Source organism: Polistes fuscatus, unplaced genomic scaffold (assembly GCF_010416935.1).
Source record: "Polistes fuscatus isolate 324 unplaced genomic scaffold, CU_Pfus_HIC Scaffold14, whole genome shotgun sequence".
Taxonomy (NCBI): domain Eukaryota; kingdom Metazoa; phylum Arthropoda; class Insecta; order Hymenoptera; family Vespidae; genus Polistes; species Polistes fuscatus.
In genome coordinates, this window is record NW_025113042.1 from 97216 (window position 1) to 120076 (window position 22861).

At 30.6% G+C, this 22861-nt stretch overlaps 1 protein-coding gene and 2 long non-coding RNA genes across 3 annotated transcripts; 1 reads left to right on the forward strand and 2 right to left on the reverse strand.

Annotated features, from left to right (window-relative positions):
- The first annotated feature begins 852 nt into the window (after positions 1 to 852).
- On the forward strand, positions 853 to 21001 carry LOC122514384 (protein GDAP2 homolog). The gene is given in 13 exon segments (XM_043631183.1): positions 853 to 1086; positions 9680 to 9868; positions 9984 to 10126; positions 10243 to 10317; positions 10320 to 10374; positions 10871 to 10980; positions 11064 to 11303; positions 12186 to 12357; positions 18056 to 18209; positions 19297 to 19436; positions 19671 to 19725; positions 19802 to 19945; positions 20891 to 21001. Coding segments are annotated over 12 exon segments (1539 nt in total). The 5' UTR covers positions 853 to 1086; positions 9680 to 9683; the 3' UTR covers positions 20957 to 21001.
- LOC122514386 lies at positions 15291 to 16008 on the reverse strand. Its single transcript, XR_006303045.1, has 2 exons — positions 15932 to 16008; positions 15291 to 15877 (listed from the first exon to the last, which is right to left on the reverse strand). It is a non-coding gene; the product is annotated as an uncharacterized LOC122514386 (long non-coding RNA).
- On the reverse strand, positions 18527 to 19288 carry LOC122514385. The gene is made up of 2 exons (XR_006303044.1): positions 18755 to 19288; positions 18527 to 18631 (listed from the first exon to the last, which is right to left on the reverse strand). It is a non-coding gene; the product is annotated as an uncharacterized LOC122514385 (long non-coding RNA).
- Positions 21002 to 22861: the final 1860 nt, after the last annotated feature.

Consider the following 22861-nt stretch of genomic DNA (forward strand, 5'->3'; position numbering starts at 1 on the left):
AAACATTATATATTTCAATTATTATTTATTTCATTTAAAGATTATTATAATATAATAAAATACAGTACGGTATAATCATTTTTAGATTTACAAAGAGATATACATGAACTCGTTATATTCTTCCAAATAAAAATAAACAACTAAAATAAATGTATACAGAGGATTAACATTAGGAATTGTTTTTCGGATAAAAGTTAGAAAAACAATTAACAAGGTTTATGTAAATTAATTAACAAACAAAATGAAATTAGTTTCTAATAGAATTCTTGTACAGTAACTAATAGTCGACAAGTAAAATCAATCTACATTGTAAATGTATATCGACCAATAAACGTTCGTTCGTAGGGTCAATAGAAAGGGAAGGAAGGATTCAGCGCCGTCTATGAAACGTTGGATGAAGTCAAACGTAACGATAGATTTGGTTTTTAGTCGAAGGAATTGAAGAAATCGAACTCAGAAGCAAAGATTTTCCCTCTCAAAAGAGAGATTCAAACATTGGCGCCATAATAGTGAGCTAGGTGGCGCTGTAGTTTAGTTTCAGCGTAGGAGGAGTGGGGGCTTAAGTGGCGCCGCCGGCTCGTCTCCCCGCACACGCGCTTCAGTGCCGTAGCGATCGTTTTGGGGGAAGGATTGTATTCTAGTCGTCCTCGAAATCGCGAATGCGTCCAAACGTCCGTGAGTCCTCTTGGCGGGTCTTTGCTCGAGACAACATAGAAGGGGTTCAAGAGCAACAAGGAAAACGAAGAAGAAGAAGCTGACGTTTCGTATAAATCCAAAGAATTCAAATCAAATAATTCGAAGAGAAGAAGAAGAAGAAGAGGAAATTAAATATCAAGGTTAAAAAAAGAGAGATTACGTATAGAAAGAAGGAAATTAGATTATTTTTTCAAAAGGAAGTAAGAAAAGGAAGAAGAAAAGGAAGGAAAAGTAGATATACTGACACCTGCTAGGGGCACCAATAAGGATCTCATTGTTTGCTCGGTGTTACCACGCGTACTAATATACATATACCCTGATTAACGAATACAATTTGGCTGGTGCGTTTGCAGACACGAGACTGCCTGTCCTAAGGCGGACGTTTCGAAGGTGAGTGCACCGAGGACAATGCGTCGGCGCGATCAAGCACGCGGTTGTCTCTCTCTCATCATATATACATGTATATATATTGCGTGTCAAAAGAAATTATTTTATTTTATTTCGCGTTTCAGTTTGTACTTTGCTTTTCCTGTTATTCATCATCGACGTCTACGTCTTGTATTGGACGTTTTATCGATGCGTTTTCTTTTTCCACTCTCCCTCTCTCTCTCTCGCTCTTACTTTTCGTCCCCTCTATCTTCCGTCGATACGATCCGCGTTTGAGCGAGCTATCTGATAAATATTTTATCTCTATATGAATAAGAGAAATCGCGCTCGATGTCTAGGCGACGCTTTTCTCCTTTTTTTTTCTCCCTCTCATTCTTCCTATAAATATTGAAACCCTTAACAGTGGACGACGTAGCAAAGTATTTTTTACATTAATGTAACTTTTATCATTTTTCTTTCTCTCTCTCTCTATATATATATATATACACATAACATTTACGTTGCAAAGTATGTACATAGATAGAGTACACGCAAGCATACAAAAAACGTAAGCTACGAATATGTGTTGCCTAGCCTTCTGCGTGAAACGTACTTCGATCTTTGTCGAACACTCGTCGTTATACGTTATGTCATCGACAACCGTGTATGGACGCGTTAGATATTTTTATTTTCATACATTTCTCAATTAATATACAAATACATATGCTGTTTTTATTTTATTTAAGCTCAATTTATATTCAGAGTGTTACCATGTTGCCGTTCAACGATTTTCTCCTGTGAAAATACACATACATACATACACACTCACACATACACACACACAAACGTGTTCATAGAAAGCGAGAAAGAGAGAGAGAGAGAGAGATGGAGATAATGAATGTAAGAAAAGGGTCAATCTCTAGCTCTGTAATTCGTGTTAGTGTGTTCATTGCGTTTAGACGAAAGATGTTGGAGTAGGTAAGGTCGTTTTGACTTAATGAGAAGGTAAAGATACTCTCTTTTTCTCTCTCTCTCTGCTTCCTTTGCCGATGTTCATCGCATCGGCTTCCTAAGTACACCTAACGGAAGACCCTCCAGTGTGTGACCTTGATCGGTGAGCCAGCATAGCAGCATGTCCGAGCAACGCGCGTCGATAATTCGTGTCGTGCGTTCTCCGTCTCTTCGCGTTCTTCCTCTCTCTCTCTGCTTTTCGTTTTCCATCTATCTCTGTCTTAATTTACCAGGTCATTAATGTGTATATAATCGCTCGTGTGGGTCTCAACATATTTCTTATTTTCTTAATTAATATCCATATGCATACGTGGATGGGTGTGTTAACTTATGCGTTTCTAATAGACATTTGCTTTTTAATTTCTCAAGTTTCTCTATATCTTCCTCCTTTGTATATTTCGTAACGAGATTAATGTCAATTTTCTAAGAATTTTTATATGTATTTTTAATATGATTCTTAAGAAACGTTCGATTTGTTTTTTTCTATCGAGGTAAACAATTTTTTGTATAACATTTATGTAGAAATATATTTAATAATATTCTTCTTTTTTCAACGTATGAAAACGAGATTATGGGTATATTTTTTGTTGTTGTCCTAAATTCTATTAGTAAATATTTCATACCGAAGATATTATTGCATAAAGTAGGCAACTTAACTAGCTTCACAGACTACGTTCTTCGTACTTAGAGTTTCTATCCAACGACGAGAGGATACACGAAGGATTAGGATCGTAACCGAGTTAATATCGATTCGACCGTTTCTCAATAACGTCGTTGCACTAAAGTGAACCTCCGTTGGTCGAACGAAATGCAAATAATATCCTTCGGCTCATATTCGTACGACGTTGTTGATTTTTCTACATTTTTTTTTTCCATTTAAATCATTTGTTTCTTGTTATTCATCGATTTATTGGCATGACACATTGTAAATAGATGAATTAACATAAATGATAAAATGTTGCTTATTAAAATTAATAAATCATGTAATCGTTTCGAAATACACTTTGGTTTTGCGTGTAACGTAAAAGATATTTGCGTCATGAAGGTAAGATGGATGATCGGAGTGGTCGAGTAACAGGTGTAGAGAAGTCAAACGTGTCAAGATAATTCTATCCGTCTATGAGGAAAGTACCTGTATGATTCATAGAATCTATTTAGCAATGCTTCTAAGTATCAATTTATAAGTAATAATAATTGTATGTATATTCTATATAGGTAAGCCGATAGTTGTCTATTTGTTCAAAAGAAAAACATGATTTTTAGGATGTAGTTTCAATCGGTTAAGCTAGAAATACATATAAATACATAAATAATGATTATTTCGACAAAACAGCAGATATTCCGCGGTAAAACGATCGCAAAATTTGGATTTTAAGTTATTTTAATTATAAGTAAAACTCTTTTTGTTTTATTCACAAATTGATCTGTTTGTTCATTCATTCTCGATGACGCAATACCGATATACTAATCGTATATTTCCATCCCCCAAATATCGATTATGATCTATACTCGATTACGACATATACAAGGCTCTTATGGAAATTGTAGCTTGGTTAGAATCAGTAGATTGAGTAGGAACTCAAGGTTCGAGTCGAATGTAATAATTAGGTTCTTCGATCGATCAAAATAATGGGATGTTACTGATTTTTAAATGTTTAACTTTATTTTTAACAAAAATCTATTGTATATAAGTCGGTCAGAAACCACCAATACGGTTAAATCCAGAAAATAAAAATTGAGGGAATAAATGTTTTGAAAATTTTTCATTTTTTAAGTTGATCAAAAAAGTATATAAAGTCTTTTTTCAAAGGATAGAACAATAAAATAAGCTACGGCCGGAATGTGTAAATAAATATATAAATATTTATTGGTACAGTGGCAGCATTTTAAAAACTTTATGATCTTTACCTTCTGGCAGCTAAAAATGATCAAAAAAACGAAGCAACGAATAAATCTTTTAATAATAAAAAAGAATATTGTTTATTCTCTTAAAATTAACGAAAATCAGAAAATATCAAAAAACTCGTATATCTCTTCGTCAAGAATGATCCACAAATTTATAAATTATTTTCTAAATCAATAATATATATATAGCTCTATTAAATAAATATTAGAATGATAGTAATAACAAACATGATATTATATCGTATAAATCCTTTTATAAAACTTGAATCGGTTTACGTATGTTACATTGCACATTGAACTTCATTAACATGCGTTGTATAAAAAGGTGTCGTCGTAGAAAAAAATTTATTTTTATTAACTTATAGATTATTTTTATAAAATACTATATTTTATAAATAACATAGATTTTATTTTTATATTCCATTATGCATACCGTTGAGTCACACTTAGGGTACAACAGGTGCAAGCGCACACGCAAGATCGAACAACGTGCGTGATGATATATTACACGGATTTGTGATAATTACTTAGGATACCCAAAATCATTATTAAAACTCGCCAGAAAAATATAATTAGTAGATGTATGCTTTGTTCTTCCTCTCGAATCAAGCAAATAATGGTGTTTCAATTGTAATCACATTGACCATTCGCTAATGATACTTTATTGTCTGGTATTACGCGGTTCAACAACCGGATGTGAATAATAGTTAGCTAGACAAACACACCTCGTACTAAGTTCATTCAAATTCTTCGCAATTACACATATGTATTAGGCTTACAATCAGTGTTGCCAGATTAAAACTTTAAATCTCCTCATTTACTGCTGCAAAAAATGCTGCTTAATTTTAATTGATTTATTTTCACGTGATAGTACAGAATCATGTTTTACACATCAGAGTGTATAAGTTAGTTTTATATTTTTACGTTATTAATTTTTCTCGTCAATCTTACTTTTTTTAACAATTTAAAAAAAGAAAAAAAGACTTAAACTTAACACACATTATCACACAAATACGTTTAATTGCTAAACGTTGATACAACTAATAAATATGACAGATATAATAAACATTAATAGCTTATATTAAAACGAGGATAATTTGTTTAACAAAACGCATTTGACTAAGTAATTGTACATACATTTTGTATGTTCAATTTTTTTTTTTAACGAGAAATAGGTTAACCTATTTTACAAGTCAAGCTTATCGTTTCTCTATGTAAATGGGACTTTGCAAAATGTCAGAAATATTGTGGAATTATAGACCGTGACTACTTAATACTACATTTTAATTGTTATATTGACTCTTAAATAATTGCAAGAAAATTATAAAATTATTGTTTGAAAAAAAAGTCAGTAAAAAATTTAAAAAATTCTCGCTCAATTCCCCACTCTACTGAAATTCTCAGTATTTCTTCAGCTTCAAATTCGAAAAATTGATAATCATCATTAGTGGGAAAAAATTCTCACCTCTGGCAACACTGATTAAGCTTCCCTCTCTTCCCCTCTTTCTTTTTTGAATCGAATTCAAAGGTAATATCATCTTTTATTATAGACTACAATTAAGTTAACGACTAATAAACAATTTATTATAGATTAATCATAATTTGATTTTTATTATTTATTACAAAATTATTAATACCCTCGATATGAGGAAAGAGGATGTGGGGGTAAGAGGAAACACAAAATAAATACTATTCAATGATAGCACAATTAACGTTGAAGTCAGTCGCGTTCGTGCTTCCGACTATTCTCCAATTAGTCAAGAAAGCTATACTCTACTTGTAGTAACGCTTTTCGCGGCATTTTTAAGTGGAACTCAAAACGTCTCTCATCTTAACCGGTAAGTCTGAAATATAATAGAAGAATTCTTCTTCCGTTACCAGTATACCTGTCTAGTTTTAAAATGAATTTAGCTTCTTTCTTCTTTTGCATTCCATGACCTTCCACGAATTAAAGATATGCCCCCCTTGAACTTTTTCGCATAAAATAAGAACTAAATATAACGTTCAAAATTCTTTTTTGCTTATACGAGACGGGCCTAAGATATCCGAGCGATTTCAACAATTAATTACAATTTCTTTTTTTTTAATTATTGCTCATTTTCTATAAATAAAAAGAAAAAAAAAAGATAGAAGAAAAATCGCAAAATATGTTTCTTAAAATGATTATTCGATCAAATTCACGGGGAGGAAAAAAAGTGAGCCAAGACACGCGAGCACCACTTCGCATCCCTATCGGATATCAGGCAGAAACACCTGACGCGATGTTCTTTTTTCTTGACATTCCTGAGAAGGTTGTTAAGGTCCACACGCTCCTCTTATATATTGCTACCCTTAGATAATTTATTTGGGTCAGATAACGTTTCTTTATTCTCCATCAGTTGTTCTATGACTCATTCACAACCCTACTCTTTATTTGATCTTTTTATTATTCTACATTTATAATTTGCAAAAAGAAATATATACGCGTATATCATAATTATCAACAAAATGGAAAACGTTCTTTTCATTTCGTAATAAAATACGATTTTGTTCTCTTTATTATCCTTCCATTTAACATATGCGCATTATCATTCTACCTTTTGCACCTTTCAATGTTTCTATTGTCTTACAATAATGGACCTTCTCTTTTTTCTCATTTGAAAATCTTTCTAATTGTAAATGTCGTGCAGTTGTAAGAGAAGCCCTTGTTTCGAGATGGCAAAGAATTCAACTTTTCTCCTCCCCCCTTTCCCTCATTTGCATATATACACGGTCACCGAGAGTGCATGTATGTTCCACTTTTGAAAGGTTTCCACTGATTGGATAGCTCTACTCGTCGCGAGTCATCTAATCTCGTCTGAAACCTCTAAAAAATATCTTATAATTATTACACGAGTTATGCTAGTTTTCTTCCAACGACTTATTACGATTACAACCGGGGAAAAATATTCCCAGTCGATGATAATATAAAAAACGGGACAAAAGTTTCCACGTGATTTTTACGTATCGATTATTCTTACAATTGTCACTAGAAATAGATCAAAAAGAAATTGTAAAGCTTGTTTTTTTTATATCTTCGAGAATATTTATTTTGAGCTGACGCAGTGAACCGTATGAATCGTTATAACGTGAAATTTTCTACAACCACTCAAGGAAAATACATTTTTCAATATTAACATATATAGTTGAACATTTTATTTATTCATTTACAAAAAAAAAAAACGAAAAACTTACTCGCTAATTACAATTTTTTGCACAATGTTGCGCGTTTATACAAAATATTTGCTTGTTAAAGTATTACGTATTTGACGTTCGATGTTATTTTAATGTTTATTTATATATTCATGACAATCACGTTTATTATCAAGATATACTATCATTTTTGATGTGCACTTGATTTAGAGACATTCAAGAATTAAACTCGAGTGACGTATAAGTTCTAAAATCTATTACATTTGATGATCGGGCACGTCACCTTTTTTTTTTTTTGATGCCGAGGTTAATCCATCACAGATGTTCCATTTTGCGAGTAAATCGATATAAAAACCAATTCAATGTGCTATTCCTTTTAATTATTATTCATATAAAAAAAAAAAAAAAACTAGGACTTTTTAAATTATTATTTTAAATTAAGAATCTAAAATACTTGTAGATAAAATAATTTAATAAAGTATATACGTCAAATCGGCTACTTTTTTAGGTGACCCCTTTCGAGATTCAGCTGAAAATTTGATATGTTATCGAGCCTGACGAAAGACGTATTCGTGATTATTTTTTCAAATTTTTACGACCACTTCCTTTTGAGATATGAGTTTTCGTTCGAAATTTCAGACTTTTTTGTTTGAAATGCTTATCATTACTTTTCGAATAATGCGCCAAATGGGTCGCTTTTTTTCTAAATTGTTTCTTTTTAAATACTTTTTACAACAAAATTTTTCGTTAATTCAAGTTTTCGTCTTGACCTTTTATTTTTAGTACAAAACAAAAAATGTTGTTTTTCGAGATGTACGCCATTCTCGATTTTGTTGATAAATAATTTTTAAAGAACTAATAAATATAAAGATTTTTGAATTTGAACAGAGCATGAGCAGAGACTAATCTCTCCAATTTATAAAAATAAATGTTGTGGAATAGGGAGGAATAGTATTTTTGAGAATTTTTTCCAAAAAATCTAATATTGTATATGGAAAAAAATATTTTTTACTTTATACTAATAAAATATAACAAAAACAGATGACTCATGGTCATTATTCAAAAAGTAATTAAAATTTGAAAAACAAATCATTAATAACGTCTTTCTTTTGGATAATTAATATCAAATTTTCAATTGAATCTAAAGGAGTCACCTTAAAAAGTGGCCGATTTGGCGTGGAATAACCAATATATACATATATCTATCGTAATAAACTATATATAAATAAAAAAGAATAAAATATTTCATTTCGAAATATGAAATTCGTCGAAATTTGTAATGAATTTATAATGAGTTCTAATAAATTGCTGAGATAATTCGTAATGTCTTTCAAAAAAGATGTCTTTCAAATAGATCCAACAAAATGATTCACGATTTTTACCAAGCACTGCTTTAGGCTCTCCTTAATCTAATCTTGATGATTAATGGAAAGATAATTCTCCCAAACGAAAGATACGAATAACTCTATATCTTCGTATCAACGCGTATTTTTAACGACGAAATCAAATTTTCAGTTGTGTTGACCACCATTTTGTATAATATACATATACATATATACATATATGACCGTAATAAGGTCGTACATACGTCAAGTATTTTATGCATACGTATACATATAAACAAAATGATATATTATAAGTAAAAAATATATTGTAAATATATTAACATACACGTGTTATTGCATGTAATCTCGTTGCAACAGCCGAACTATATTTCCCATTGTAAATGAGAACGTCCTTTCTTGTCGGAGATTTAACATTTAAGGGGATTATTTGGAATTACTATGAAAGCTGAGGTCGACGATCCTCTTTTATACTAAGGAATATAAGAGGGTTGTGCATGAAAGAAAGAGGGTATAGGATCGGCGTTAGGCCAGACGGCGCCAGTCGTTCTGTCTCCTTGTCTTTATAGGGGTAGCCTATATCCTATATACTTTCCATCTTCTTTTCTTTTTCTATATGTACGTATATACATACATAAATATATACATACATATATGGATCTGTATATGTATTTCTATGTTTATGACTGAGTATATCCGGTTGAATTTATATGCAAGTAGTACGAAAGTTTGACCGTATACGGAAATGAAAACGTACGGAACAGGGAATAATTTGAGGAAATTCAATTGTTTTTCCGGGCCGTGTCCTTCGGCATTTTACTCTTTCTCTCTCCCTCTCTCTCTCTCTTCCACCATATACACGTACATATCTACTGTATATGACCCATATTTTCATCGATAAAGCTGTTTATTTTTAGAACCTAACGTACACCAAAAGCATTTTTCGGTCTTGACTTTCGGGTCTTGAAAAAGAAAACATTCGATACAATTGTACGTATAATATATTTATATTTATTATTTATTTAATTTTTAATAATACGTAATATATTGACATTAAAAAAAAGAAAAAAGAAAAAGAAAAGAAAGTAAGCATGTTATTTATTTGGAGCGCTTATTCAGTATTATTTAACACGAACGCGAAAGAATACAACAAAAAATGTTGTTACATATACAATTATTGGTTTCAGCTGAATGAGGCTGATGGAACCGTTGCGTATCGCCCCGGATGTCGTCGATATAAGTGCATTGAAAAAATGGACCGATTTTCCTGTTCAACATCGATTCACGGACTATTCGAATTCTATCGACGAATCGAGCCATCACACCATTAGTCCATTTCCCTGTCAACCTGCACTTAACAACAAAATCGCATTATGGTGAGTTATTTATTTAGTTATTTATTCGATTCTCGGTGTACGAGTTGTTATCATTAAAAAAATGAGCTTACCCACATAACTAGCAGATATTTCATTGTTTATATTTATTTGACAGGACTGGCGATATATCGGTATTACAAGTCGACGCCGTGATAAACTCCACGAACGAGACAATGGACGAAAATAGCATCATGTGCCAAAGAATATTCGATCGAGCGGGGTCAGCACTTAAGATGGAAATCTATAACGAAGTAAAAGGTGTGCGTCCAGTTCGATAACGCATTTTATTTCCCATATACAAATTCATTTTTATAACGCTTACTTCTTATATATCCAAATCTAATAAATCTATATTATAATAATCATTTTTGCAGAATGTAAAACTGGAGAAGTCCGAGTAACTCAAGGACACGGCTTACCCGCACGGTTTATCATTCACACGGTTGGCCCATTTATAATATCAAATATCAAACAGCAGCTCAGAACACTTTGCATTGTTGCTATAGGTACGATATTTATCACGATACAAGTATACAATAAGAAATCAATCGATTATCAATTAAGTCTATGATTATGAAGAGTGATCTCCAATTCTGAGAAATATTAAAATAGATATAAACAATGTGTTTCAATAAAAACAATTCAATTGTTTCATGAATAAATATTAAGGGGAACGGAAAGTAATGTCATGTTTTAATGCATTCAATTTCAAACACGGGTTTGAAATACACAATGAGCTGATAAATGATAAACAAATATTGACATGCGCGAAAACGAATACATATTACTTTCCGGCCCCCCTAATACATTTCATTTTTCCGTGTTATTATTCGTTGCAGAAAAATCATTTCAATCCAAATGGTAAAAAGTATCTCAGAATGAAAAATACATGATAAGACCACTTTTATAATCGTTAACTCTCAATAGAACAAATATTTGCCGACTTTGACCGATATTCAAATATTTAAAAATATGTTAATGTTATTATTTGTATTTTTACAGGAACGTATTACAAAAATCTCGAGAGCTTGGGTTACGTAGTATCGCTTTGCCGGTAATTAACTCGGTGAGAAGAAATTATCCACCTGATGCAGGAGCACATATAGCACTCAGTATGTGAACATCTTAAAAATCTTGAAACTTTCGATAGAATATATTTCAAATACGTATTTAAATGTATAATTTTTCATCGTAGGAACGATAAGAAGGTTTCTGGAACAATATTCAGACTCTCTGACCTGTATTATCCTCGTCCTAGAAGCCTGTGACCTCGGTATATACGAAATACTTCTACCACTATATTTTCCAAGAAATTTGGCGGAACAGGACAATGCTTGCTGGCAGTTACCAATCGATTTAGGTGGAGCGGATGGAGAACCACTGTTACCTGACCGACAAATTAGAATTATTGACAATCCTCAACATACTTTACATGGTAATAATCTATTAATGTTTAGTTACATTTTGAGCTTCTGTATTATTCAAAAATATGATTAGATCTCTTTAGTTGTTTCAAATCTTCGTTGTCTCAATGAGCAAAAAAATAATCGAAGACTACGATTGGCACAATCAAATGGCTATGATAATAGAATTTATGATTATATGTTGTTTATATATTATCAACAACGGTTTCGTCTAATCGTTCAAATATGTATTACTTGCGTAACCTAAAGAATCATTTATTTTTCAAAAGGTTCAAGTTCAAATCAGGGCAACTGTTAGGAATCGATCATACCGTTAAGTGGGTCATTCGGTAAATAGATATGACAGTGTGCATTACTTGGATGGATATCGAATTAGTCGATCGAATCGGGACGAGAGTGTAGGACCTTAAAGCTCTAGAAATAGATAACTATTATTCGATTTTTATACGAGTAACCTTTCATCGAAAAATAGATTATAATATATTATTTACTTTCAAAACGTTTTTATATCTGACAAAGATATAAAAGAATTATACACGGTAAGCCAAAATAACGTATTTACCTATAGATCATTTTTTTTTGTTTTACATTGTACAAAAGTTCTTAAGCCTTGTAGTTTAACAATCTAAATAATAAAATTAGTGTAAAAAGCGTAATTGATTTTAATAATTAACAAGAAACCTTTGGCTCGCTTTGTATTTTTCTTACATTAAACATTTTCATTTAAACGTTTTAATCAGTTCTAACGAAATATTTCTAATAAAAAATTTATAAAATAACTTGTGAAATATATATAGTTCAAAAGTACAGAAACTTTTTTTCGTATGATATACAAATGTTAGGAAAGAATATTTATATCAGTATATATAGAAAACATCAACGTATGTTGCCAGACGACGAAGAAACTGTGGAACTTTCTGCACAATTGGAGACATCTGTAAATATCGGGGAACATGCATTTGCACAAATGCAAGGTGATTTGGATCGACAAAGGCTACTCGGAGAAAGATCGGTCACTGATCCTCTTGCTGATATCATGATCAAACAGATGCAACAAAAAGAAAGGTTAGTATTTGTTTTACGCGCAATTATGCGAATTCGAAAGATCATTTCATTCTTATTATTTGTACAAAACGGATCAAAACCTTTTAGACAATTTCAAGATCATGTAAAAACTTTTGTCATATTCTGTACCTATATATGCATACGTATAAATACGATTTGTACGTATAATACGTATAATACAATTGCAACAATTGTAACAATATAACTCACACTTTAACATCTTAGGTACAATTAATAATTTTAGGTACATTCATAACTCGAAGATCTAAAAAAAGAAAACATTCTTGAAGCAACGCATCAAACGCACTATTGGAGTCTATTTCTATTAAAAAATAATACAAGTTGTTCAATGACGATGCTCTTAAATTTAACTTCTCTTACTAATCAGTATGACTCAAAAAAACACGTACACAAAGTAGGTAATGTGCATGCTTAAAGATACCAACATCGTTATCTTATCTAACGACGAGGTATTTAAATACCTTTAAAACTTCAAATCTCTTACATACAAAAATATGTTTTTGTTTTTCTTTTTTGTGTTTTAAATTTTATCTAACAATCTAATATGGAAGCTTTTAATAAATTTATTTTTCCTTTTCTCTCACGCAATATTGCATAATAATATCTCACGGTTAAATTATTCTTGATGAGTCATCGATTTCATAGAAAATGTTCAAGTGTGCTTACATTTGGCAAGCAATTTGAATACATTCGAGCTACAGTATAAGAGAATTCTTATGTTTGCATTTCCGGTATCACCTACGTCCTCGATCTCGATATGAGATATGACGGATGATTTCATCCCAAAGGAGGATAGAAAAAAATGATAGAAAGAGAGAAAAATAGAAGGAAAGAAAAAGTAGGACGTCTCAAGCTATTCCCAAAAGATGGGCGGGAATTCATGTTAAGTCACTCCCATTAACTTCAAAAGTATAATCAGTCAACATTAATCGCTCCCTTCATAAATTATTCGTAAGTCGTCCTATTTTGACATAAATATCATTCATCAAAATCAAATCTGAATAGTTAACTATCTTTTTTTTTATCTTATTGCGTACATGCGTAAATTTGATGTGTATTTTGTTAAAAATATTAAACATTAGAAGGGGTAAATAAATAATAGGATATTTTACAGAAGTGTTCGAAAGAGAAATAGAGAAATAGGGCATTTCAAATTGTTCCCGAAGGATGGGTGAGAACTCATGCTAGGTCACTCCCACTGACCCCAAATGTATAACAAGTCAATAATGTTCTACTCTCCTTTATGGATTATTTGTAAATCGCTTTATTTCAATATAAATGTTCGTGAAAATAAAATTTGGATGTTTAACTATAAACAAAAATTTCACGTTTTTAACGTAAAATATCACTATGATCATGGTTGTGTTATATCTATGCGTAAATTTTGTTGCAAGTATTCAAACATTTCAAGGATAAATTGTGACAGGATATTCCTAGTCTTCATATTTTTATTTTATTATTACTTTTAATGTTAGTAATCGGTTCTTACGAAAACAAATCCTTGACCTAAAAAAATGCTCAATTTCGTTCTTAACGTAAATCATTTAACTACATATGCAATTTATTTTTAAATAACTTTTAAAGATAATAATACATTTTTTTGACAATAACCAATTATAATAATAACTAACTATTACAATAATAAGAATACGTGACAAAATAATAAACAATTACAAGCAATTTAAATAAAAAATCTATTGAAATCATCGTCGTTTGAAATTTGGCTTAAAACAAAAATTAAAAGGGGGGATATTTTAATAGGCTTGTGTATTAAGTTTATTGATTTTTTATGAATCATGAAAGGTGAGGGAATCATAAAAAAAGAAATAAGAAAAAGAAAGAAACAAATATTGAATCATGCACGGTATCTTTCGTCGCGTTTCGTACATCTCATACGTTTAATGTGTATGTGTATGTATATATGTATGTATATGTATATATGTATTATGTATGTATGATGTATGTATATATGTACGTATATATGAATGACGTATGAATGTTTATATGTATGTATGATGTGTATGTATGTATATGTATGAATGACGTATGAATGTTTTTATGTATGTATGTATGTTGTATGATGTGTGTATAAATGTACGTATAAATGTTTGTATGTATGTTGTATGTGTGTATAAATGTACGTATAAATGTTTGTATGTATGTATATATGTATGTTTGAATGTATGTATATGTAGTTAAGGACATCGAGCAGGCGCTCTGATGCTTATTGGCAAAAGCGCGTGCCCACCAAACCAACGAACCAACGAACGAAAGAAAGAACGAACGAACGAACGAACGAACGAATAAACGACTAACGAAACGACGTCGTTTGCCTTCGTCGTCGTTGTCGTTGTCGTCGTCATCGTTATCATCGTCGTCGTTGTCGTCGTTGTCCTCGTCGTCCTCATAGTTCTCGTTGTCGCGGTCACGGTTAGCAAGATTCGACGGCGTCTTTCGACATCAAACCGATTCAGTTCGTTACGAACCGTCGCGCGGAATCACCGCGTCGCTTTTCCTCTCCCTTTCTCTTCCTCCATCTCTATCTATCTATCTGTCTGTCTGTCTCTCTGTCTTTATCTGTTTCTCAATTTGTTCGTCAATTATTATCGTTATCTTTTAACCGATCGATATAAATCCGAATTTTTATTTTGTAATAATCTTTTCTTTTATATATATATATATGTGTATGTATGTATAAACAATTTTTGACAGTGTTTTTACATACATATATACATATATATTTATTTATATATCTGTGTATGTATCTATGTGCGTATAGTCTTTTCTAAATTTCATATAATTGTCGACAAAGTAGACAAATATTTCAAGAGAGACCCCGTGAAAGAAGATATTTGTCATCTTAAGAATTGTGCGCGTGTTTGTGCGTGAGTTTAAGAAACACACAAAAGAGATTTTCAAAGAAGCGATTTTAATATTAACAAAAAATGGTCATGATCGACATGGTAGATGTGATCGAGGATGAAGACAGGTAGGTATTATATTAATACGTTAGGATGAACTTTTTCTAACAAAACTCATTCTCTCTCTCTCTCTTTTATTTTATTCATCTGAATTATTCTCTCTTTCATTCTTATCCTTTTGAAGTCACGCAATAAAATGCAGACAATACGTTTGAATTTAATGACACGTGTTTTATATACATGTACCACTTTGTAACTTTGTTTAATCGAGTTTCTTCTTTTACTAGTTTCATTCATAATTATTATTTTGTATCGCGTGTGAAGTTTTATTTATATATGTAATATTAACACGAATTTTGTAATCACGCATTTAGAAAATCTCTCATTGATTTTTTTCTTTTTCTATGATTTATTATATTTAATAGTTAACTTTTTTCTTTTTTATCGCTCCATTTGATTTCAATCCAATTTGATAGAATTCTATTTGACCTCTACATTAGAATATAATCGATATTCCTGCGTTATCAACCACGTTTGCGATTGGTAGTTACGTCTCTCACGTTATATAGTCATGTTATCTATATAGAAAAGAAACTATTAATATATAGATAATTGATTTAAAAATGTTATACCTTTTAACAAATAAATTGCTCGTAATTTTCATGATAACGTTGAGGATATTTTGGGTTTTGTTTTAATCCGGAATATGGTAAATAATAATAATCATTTTGGTCGACCAAATTATAAACTTTTATATTTAAACGTGACAACATTGTTCGTTATACTATACATAAATTAAAACGAAATAAAAGAGAGAGAGAGAGGAAGATAATAACTAATTAATCGAAATTCATGGTAGTCACGTCACACACACATAGATACATATAGTAGACATGCGCATATCTATCTGTGTCCATATACGTGCATTGCGTCTAATTTTGGATCCGTTGAATCAATCGAATTCTACGAGAACCCGAATCAATTTGATTTGCAAATTTAGAGATATAAAATTCATTGAAAAAAATTCGAATTTCCATACAGACAATCTATGTGTATAAATTAGCAAATAGTTATTGACTTGACTCATAATTATTGTCTATATTTTCAATTAAAACACTACACTATTGTATTATTGTTTAATAATTAAGATATAAGCTATATGAAAAATATTCCGCCATTGTTTGTTACCAAATATCTCCAAATATAAATGAACTTTACAAAGCAATCGTACATATTAATCATCGTTGAATAAATTTCATGCGATAACGTATTGCTATTTCATTTGAATCAACAGAACATACGTTAGTATAAAAACGTTATCGAGTTAAAAATTACAAAGAATCGAGAGAAAAGATAACCTGCTACCGAATTATCTTGATAATAGCTACATAATTACCTTGATAATTACTACCTAATTATCTTGATAAGTTTCGTATGTATAAGTTAATATCATGTTAAATAATAATACGTTTTCTTTATATGCAATTATGACTTTATACATGTCTACTTACTTCTCTTCGACCTACTTGACGCGTTTGATGTTCCACATACAGAAATATGGATATTTATGTCATTAAAGGAGAAACACTATTTAGAAAATCGAATATTAAACGTTTCTCAAGATTTTTTTTCTTATAAAAAGAATTGTCCGACATTATTACAACTTTCTACATCTTTTATTTCGCAGTTTAACCGTTCAGAACAAAATTATTTTTTTTTCATTTTAATTTAAAATAACTTGGTTCGCAGTCGGTGAATTAGAAAAATCAAAGTATATGAACAATTCGCAAGATGGCAACTTATAAGAACATATACTTTTTTGTGGAAAATTTCAAACAATTGAAAAATTTCATCAAAAATGACATCATTTATTTTCTTGAATGATCATTTTTATTTGAAAAAAAAAATCTTAAAAAGAAAAACAGTTAATTTTTGATCTTCTAAATGATGTTCCCCCTTAAATACAAATTGGGCTAAATGATTAAAGTGAAGAATTTAATGAAATTAACTAATTAATTTAATAAAAAAGGAATTAAAATAAATATATATATTTATATGTTTCATATTAAATAATGTTGTTTATAAATACTATATATATAATAGTATAATATTTCATATATCAGGAAATGAAAATTAAACAGATCACGTGTAGGAACATTAATTGCTTCAGTAATTAAAAAACACGCTATGATATTCTACTTCCGGTTACTCTTTGCCTCTTTTCTCAAGTATTCTTTTTCTCTGGACTTGATCACGTAATAAAAAAAAAAAAAGGAAAAACATTTTTCGCACAGTTCTCATAACTAGTCTAACGGAACGCAATTAGTAGTTGGACTTATTATAGCCTTGAATTCGATGGGGTCGAATTAAAGAAATCGAAATAACATATTTTTCATCAAAAAATCAATTGTTTATACTTAAATGCATAATACATGGAACATTTAAAAATGTAAATTTGTTGTAACAAGTTTAAGGCAAACTTGCAACTTAGCAAACTTTACTAATACGCTTTACAATTTTTCAAACGACCTCGTTTCACGTAAATCTACTAGTTTCTTTCTTCTAAATAAATAATCAAAGAATACGTTTGCCACAAATCGCAGATGGTCAATTTTCACACGAACACCGTGAAAGTCGTACAAACATTTCTAATCGATAAACGTAAGCAGCCAACGTACTTGCAAAAGCACGCACGCACGCACGCTCGGGTAAACTTACAAATTCTTTCGATTCATTTATTTATCTTTTGTTTATAGATATGAAAGGCTTCTGAGAAGAGCAAAAACGGAAGATCTCACAGAGGTGTCTGGAATTGGTTGTCTTTATCAGAGTGGTGTAGATCGTCAAGGAAGACCAGTCGTAGTCTTTGTTGGCAAATGGTTCCCTGCTACAAAGATTAACTTGGACAAGGTGATAATGTCTTATATAAAGATCAAACTTTCCATTATTTTCTATTAGATAAATATATTTATGTGAATTTAAATTGAAAGATGAAACTATAGAAATCTCGTTCGAAGATTTATCGGATTATTCAGTTGCGTACCACGCCTTAGTTTGTTTGGCCGCAGCCCTTTTTCTCTGCGCGGCACTGTAACAAATCAATATGTATATGTCCAGAAATAGAACATCTAAAGAAAAAAGCTCCTGAATCGAGCGGCCTCCTTATTCCAAGCATACGTAGCTGTCCTGTGAACTACACATTTTCTTCTTCTTCTTCTTCTTCTTCATTTTTCTTTCTCCCTCTCTTTTTCCTAACATCTATGACGTAAATGTTCATCTTCAAAAGATATGCCAAACGGTGTAGATCAAAAGGCAACCCTACGATGTATTTTCTACAAATATGGGTTATTTTCTAAAAATAACTGCTGCAGGGGCGGGCTTTCTTATGAAAGCAGAGGAGAGTACACATGCATCCAAATAATTCATTTTAAATAGTATCATTAAATCGTACTTACCTTTTTATTGGGTTGTCACATTAATTCGTTCGGTTTTTTGACATTAATTCAAAGCAAAATACATTCTAAAATAAAAGCTTTTATTATTAACTGTATTGTCCATTATTTTGTATCACTCTGACCCAAAGTTCAGGCAATTGCATAATGCCATCTCTCCAGAAGGCTTCGTTTTTGCCGAAGCGCTCGCAACCCTTAAGGCTGAATTGTCCGCTTCTGAACCTGGCATACCACTTTTGTACGACGCATATTTTTTTCGCTGCTTGGGTTGCGTTTTTCCCTTTTCGAAAGTAATACATCATAATATGCCGAAAATGCTCATTTTCCTCTTCCATTTGACTATACACGTGATCACAAACTAAGTAGCAAAATTAAATAAATTTGACACTAAAATGTAGCCACAAGTGTACACTACGCAACTGACGTTACGAAAATATCCCCTCCACCTAAATATTTTCCGTCAAATAGGCGTCAATATCTGCGCGCCAAAATACGAACGAACTTATGTAACAACCAATATCTTTCTATCTCGTTTGTTTTTTTAGGCTTTACTGTACGTCATTCAATTATTAGACCCCATCGTGAAAGGTGATTATGTGATCGCATACTTTCACACGTTAACCACGAGCAGCAATTATCCAAGCTTACAATGGCTACGCGAAGTCTACAATGTGCTTCCTTACAAGTAAGATTTATATCTTTTTTTTTTATTATCTATTTTACGCATTTGTGACTAATTATTTATGTAGACTAGATAATTCGTATTATTTCTCAGTTATACTCACAATCGCACGACAAAATTTGTATTATAATAAAATATTACTTATTCAGGAAAATTGTGGCATGACGTAATGATTGTCAACAATTTGTTATAATAAAAAGTATTAAGATTTTAATGTGTTTTTCTTTTTTGTCTTAGGTATAAAAAGAATCTTAAGCACTTTTATATCATTCATCCTACTTTCTGGACGAAGGTGAGTACTCGTTTTGTTTATGGAATGGTCAATTTGGGACAAATATTAGCCATTATTGTCCTTCATTTTATTGTAGATGATGACGTGGTGGTTCACAACATTTATGGCACCAGCGATAAAACAGAAAGTGCATAATTTACCTGGCATTGAATACTTGTACGAAGATATGGCACCTGATCAATTAGAAATTCCAGCATACATCACGGAACACGATATGACGGTAAAATGTGATTGTAATTCCATTTTTATTTATAATTTTATAAATCCGACCAATTATTCAGTCTGCCCAACTGTATCACCTAAATATCTCATTTTTTTACAATCGTATTAAAAAACTTCAAAGAAAAAACTTGCACTAATGTAATGGTTGAAAGAATTTTTTTCTCAAGCACATTTTTTTACGAATTTTAAAGGTCAACTTCGTTTTTTTAAAAAGAACTGTATTTTCTTACGATATTCTTATAAAGCATGAAAAACCGAATAAAAATGATATGTACGACCATATAATTTTGATCAGTTATTCTAAAAATATTGACACTTAATGATAATTACTCTTTGAATATTTCTGTTATCTGTAATAATATGAAAATATGTTTGATACATAACTTGCACGACATATAAAGGGGCATATTGCAATGCCTATTTCTTCTGTGCAAAAGAAGGCGTACAGAAAAATTCGAGATCATCTTCATTTTTTTAAATGAGATGACTAATTCTTTTTATAACGCCAATAGCCGGCGTTAAAACAGTTTCAGCAAGCTATTAATGAAGGATTCAAGGTCAAATGTGATAGTAAAATAAACATTTTTCATTATAAAGATTTTGTGTATTGTGATCATTTACGTCAATGCAAAGGTGTTATCTTTGTATTGCTAAAAGACGTACAAGTATAATTATCCGTTGATAATATGCCTTATCATCGCAATAGCATTTATGCAAATGGTCACAATTTCGAAAATCCATTTCAAATTTGAAAACATTTGTGGTTTCACGATTAATGCTACTTTTTCTTTTGAAATTTTTTATTATGATTGTAAACAAATGAAGTATTTAGGTAATACTGTATATTTATTTAGTTTAATGAAATTAAAATTGCATTTATTGGGCTTATTGTGACTTATAGCAGAATACCACTGTAATAATAAAATTATATATAAATTTGCAGATAAACGGGCTAAGATATTACAATCCAGAACAACTTCCCGAAGTAGAAACTCCGTCGCGAACGTAACTCTTCGAAATAAGATAAAAGAGCGAAAGAACATAGATAGAAAAATAGAAGAAACAAATATAGAAAATGATATCTTAAAAGAAAAGCAAAAGAAAGAATTGTGCAAAGGCGTGCTGCTTAAGTGCACAAAATTGAAGCTACGATTATTTAAAAATCGAAACACGTAAAACTTTTATCTAACGTAAGATATCTCATATGTCCCTTATCGTTCATTCTTCCAACGCAAGAAAAAGAAAACAAGAAAATAGAGGAACGCCTTACACAAAAAGAACGTTGACGACGAGAGAATATGACGAAATAAAAATATTTCGCTGATAGCTTCCTAAAACAATAACAAATATTGACATTCTTCGAGGAAGCGAAAATATATATATATAAATACTAAGACAATTTGAAACATTCACACAGTTTTTATAATTTCTATTTTCTCATTGTTTTCTTTATTATTGTTTATATATATAAATTTTATTTCCTTAAGAAGGGACAAATTTTAACTCCTTATAACGAATTATAATTTTTAAATTGTACGATTAAATATCTATATTTTAAATTTTAACGTTTCTAAAGTATAAGTTATAAATTCTATAATCAAATTATATTGGTATAAATAATACTATAATTTTCACATTATATAGTATTTGTATAGATATGGATAAAAAAGAACTAGGTTATAGAAGGTTAAAGTAAAAAGAAAATAAACAGAGGTGTTAATTTTTGAAATAGCTCTAGTAAGACGATTGACACGATGATTTGAAAAATCTGTAAAGAAAACGAGCGTCTTCGTAAGAAATCGATAAACTTATATATATGACTGATCTATATTCGATATAGATCTAACATTAATTGGAGCTGAATCATAGTTATGATTCGAATCCTAACTTGATCCTGCAACTGTCATTGGTGCACAAACAAAAATATATACGAGATTGAAAATCATTTTCAACTATTAGCAAATTTAAAAATTCACATTGACGTGATGATGCACATGCTTATCTTATCTCATAATCTTTTACCTTTTTCTTTATTTTTAATGTTACCACACCATAGATTATTAAAAATTTAAATGTAGTCACATGAATGGATACCACGTGTAAACGTTTTTAAGCCTGCCGACAAAAATATTTAACTATCCGACAGTTGTAGGATCAATTTGAAATCTTCACTATCTACGTGCGCGCGTGTGTGTGTATATGGACGTGTTTGTTTATCGAATGATCGATAGATCATTAACACTCGAAAGAGTTCTCATTCGCCTAAACGAAATATTATCGGCTGCCAAAACACCAATAATTAATATTCTCGTTATTGTAATCGTTATCGTGAAAAATAATGAGACTTGATTAGAAAGAATGACAATGTTTCTAATTTTTCAATAAGAATTAAATCTATCATTTCCTTATTCTTTTTTTTTCCATACGTGATAACAGAAATAAAATTAATTAGAAACAACAACAACAAAATATTTGTATTATTGTATGTGTATTATTTTAATGATGTTTTATTAAATACTAATCTAGTACGATATTTTTTTAAAATGATCAATAATAATTTACCATTTTATATTTTATATAAATAAATGATATGAATTTTCTCATATTCAGTGTTAGAAAAATATCAAACATTCAATCTCGAGTTACTGTACTGACTTTTCCTTAATTCAATAAATGTTTTCTTTATCATTTTATAGAAATTTAAGCACATTATGTGAGAAATTATGTGAAGTTATATTTCATAAGTTACTAGAAATGAAAAATATTATTAACGATGGTAATATAACATGTTTAATCTATGTGAAAATAGATTAACAAACGAAATTTTCATGTGATTGTGAAAAAAGAATGTTGTACTTTGTTCGAAGTGCCGGATTAGACGTATATACGTCATTTATTTATATAATTCTATACA